The sequence below is a fragment of the Siphateles boraxobius genome, unplaced genomic scaffold (assembly GCF_051911475.1).
Source record: "Siphateles boraxobius isolate OS27281-9 unplaced genomic scaffold, OSU_SipBor_1 1, whole genome shotgun sequence".
Taxonomy (NCBI): Eukaryota; Metazoa; Chordata; class Actinopteri; order Cypriniformes; family Leuciscidae; genus Siphateles; species Siphateles boraxobius.
In genome coordinates, this window is record NW_027508699.1 from 25,655,401 (window position 1) to 25,658,802 (window position 3,402).

At 38.5% G+C, this 3,402-nt stretch overlaps 1 protein-coding gene across 1 annotated transcript; it reads left to right on the forward strand.

The window, feature by feature from the left end:
• Nucleotides 1-912: 912 nt before the first annotated feature.
• Nucleotides 913-3,130, forward strand: klf17 (Kruppel like factor 17). Its single transcript, XM_077231360.1, has 3 exons — nt 913-1,063; nt 1,577-2,528; nt 2,636-3,130. Exons 1-3 carry the CDS (start codon nt 977-979, stop codon nt 2,809-2,811), a joined length of 1,215 nt encoding a protein of 404 aa, XP_077087475.1. The 5' UTR covers nt 913-976; the 3' UTR covers nt 2,812-3,130.
• The last annotated feature ends 272 nt before the right edge of the window (nt 3,131-3,402 follow it).

Consider the following 3,402-nt stretch of genomic DNA (forward strand, 5'->3'; position numbering starts at 1 on the left):
GCTGGTTTTTCAAATGCTAATTAAGCAGGAGTTCGATCTGGATAAATTAATACCTATCACACACATTAGATCAGGTCCCTTTTAATAAGAATGAAGAGGTGAAACTCACAGTAATGTGGCTGGTTGACTGAAACATGTTCCTCCACATTATATAAAATGTTTGTTTTAATAGTAATTAATTTAGCCTAATTTCTGTTGTCCTCTTGAAACATTTTCTTTGTTGTTTGCAGTATTATATCAAGCATTGATTAGGCTACCACACACATTTAATATAGACCCTATAAATAATAAAATAATACATAATTTATATTGAACATTTTCAACACATTTTAATAGATTTATATATCTTAAAAAAAAAGAATTCACCAAAATAATACGGTTTGAATGGCCCTCCAATAAACTACAAGAGGTTTGGCCGAGCAGGGGTTTGTGGCGCCCCCTTCAGCACTCAATCCAATGAATGACCAATTCAACAAGCCGCTTACATTCATTAGGAAAATTATTTAGAGGTAAAAGTTTTTACTTTGTTCTTGAATCTACACAATCGTATGAGTATGATGAATTCTTATTAAATATGTATAAGATATATATGTAAATAATGTGCGATTTGTTTACAATGAAACTGCAACAGCAGGTTCAGCGTGCACATTTTAGAGTGTCTAATTCTCTTATCCTCTAGAACATAGTGTGCCTAAGTAGTCTTCACAATTTAATGGAACAAGGAGATTCATTTTACGTTTTAGGCTATTCATTATACGTTTAATTATAGGCCATATAATCAAGCTTTGACAATATTTACATATTATTAAGGATAGTCAGAGTAAATACTTGATAGGCTACAACTACATGACCAACGTCACGAGAGCACGCCCACACGACACTCCTTATAATGGGACAGGTAGGATGCCTAACGTATTAGAGACGCATTGTCTTTCTCGGACTGAATGAGACCGAACAACTCCCTAACATTTGCAACATGGCTCTTGCAGATGCGATGTTGCCTTCGATAAATACTTTTTCAAGCAACCAGATATTAGACCAAAGGCAGTCTGAAATTGTTCGGGTGAGTTCAACTCTTCGTTTAAAGTTATTTAAGGTAGACTAAGCTATAGCTACTTCAAAAGTATTTTGAGTGTTTAACATGTAGGCTAAGTATTTATACATTTCGTTGTGTATTTTACGTTTAACTAATCGCAGGAGTTATCCTACATCTTTATGGTAATTAGCTAGAGGTTTCAAAAAATCGTCCGAGGAGAAACCCATTGCAACATTAGATAGCTTTCCTTATAGGCTGTAGGCCAATTGTGATCGTATAGTAGCCTATTGGCAAAACATAAAAACTGTCATTATAGCCTATTTAGCCTACATTGCAAGAACTTAAGTGTTTTGTCAACGTAGTGAAAGATAGTTGACGTTTGACTGTTGTTGTGTTGTGAATCCCAAATAGTTTTTTTTATTAGGCTATTATTTAACGTATTTAAATTAATAAACGAAAATTTAAATATTCTTGCTTAGTGGATTTTTACATTTTATCATCTGAGAAAGGTGTCCAACCCGAATGTTTTTCCTCCCTCAGGACTGGAAAGTTGACCCAACTAAGACAGTTGGAGACGTGAGACCCCTCATCGAGGTGGAGTTCAGCATTGTCGAATCTCCATCTTTGGCCAAAGACGAGGACGATCTTTCCAAGTTTTTGGATCTAGAGTTCATTCTGTCCAACTCGGTCACGTCTGACATTGACAACAACTCAGCGCAACCGCCGCCCGCCTACTCTCTACCGGAGTCACCCGAAAGCTGCAGTACTGTGTACGACAGCGATGGATGTCACCCGACGCCGAACGCTTTTTGTGGCAACAACTTCACCGCACGTCCCGGCCACAGTCTGGTAGCCGAGTTGTTTACCTCGGACATGAATTATCATTGCGACTCGCATGATTTTAAAGACAGACATGTAGACAGACGGGAGTACACTGAACTAAGGGCTCTAAACTGTCGAAACCATTTGTCCACTTCTAATAACGTGGGATACAAAATAAAATCTGAAAACCACGAGCAATCCTGCATGATGGCCAACGACTACGTGGGTCATTATTATGGACAAGAACCTCAGCGCGTGATGACTTATGGACATCACGTGCAACACGATGTGCCTCGGGACATTTTAGGGAGAAAAGACTGCATCCTAACAGAAATGAACTCTCATCACCACATTGATATTGCACATCAACAGCAGTTCATGAATAGCGCGAATTTTCCTCCTCAATACGCCCAGCATCAGCAGTATCACGGACATTACAGTATGTTTAGCGAACCATTGCGGGCAAATCACCCGGCCATGCCAGGTGTGATGCTGACCCCACCATCCTCACCGCTCCTGGGATTTTTAAACCCAGAAGACAGCAAGCCAAAACGAGGGCGTCGGTCATGGGCACGAAAACGGACTGCGACGCACAGCTGTGATTTCCCCGGATGTGGGAAAACGTACACGAAAAGCTCCCATTTGAAAGCGCACATGCGGACACACACAGGTATGTAGTGGAGTTTTATTTCACATGTTGTTTTAATTTAATTTCTTACTTTAAACCTCTTCGTTTTGGTACACAATAATAAATGTTTCCCCCCGTTCTGTTCACAGGTGAGAAACCCTACCACTGCAGTTGGGAAGGCTGTGGCTGGAAGTTCGCCAGGTCAGACGAGTTGACGCGTCACTACAGGAAACACACCGGACACAGGCCGTTTCAGTGCCACCTGTGCGAGAGAGCTTTCTCCCGCTCGGATCACCTGGCCCTGCACATGAAGAGGCACATGTAAAAAAAAGAGACTATATCTATTTTAAACGAACAGAGAATTTTATATTGTTAAGACAATTCCTATTTTGGGACAGCAGTTATTATGTGAATAGCAGTATAATGTAATTTCCTTTAAATTATGTCAGTATTTAATAGAAGGAGATTCTTGTTCATTTAGAAGGTAAATTAGTAGCCTACTTTCCAAGATGTATAAAACGGGGCAGGACCCATACTTTTGTATAGGCTATGTTTTTTTAATCTCCATTTAAACATTTGTATCAAGTCAGGGAGTATTTTTTTGTCATGGATTTTCAGAATTAAAAGCATTGTCTTTTTTTGTACTCAGCCTTTTGTCTCATTTTCTAAAGTTAGCCTACTTATTTCTACACAAAGAGCATATAGCACCAATAAGTTTTCCTCTATAGAAATACTGGGTGCAAACAAACAAAATAAATAAATGGAAAACTCTGGCAAAATAAATTATTAATGTAAATTGATAATATAAATATTTATCAAATAAATCAAATTAAAGGAAAAGTTTTTCATGTGATTTGTAGGGTTAGGGTTAAGGCCCTTCATATAGGGCCTATAGCCTAAATATTTGCCTTTTTAA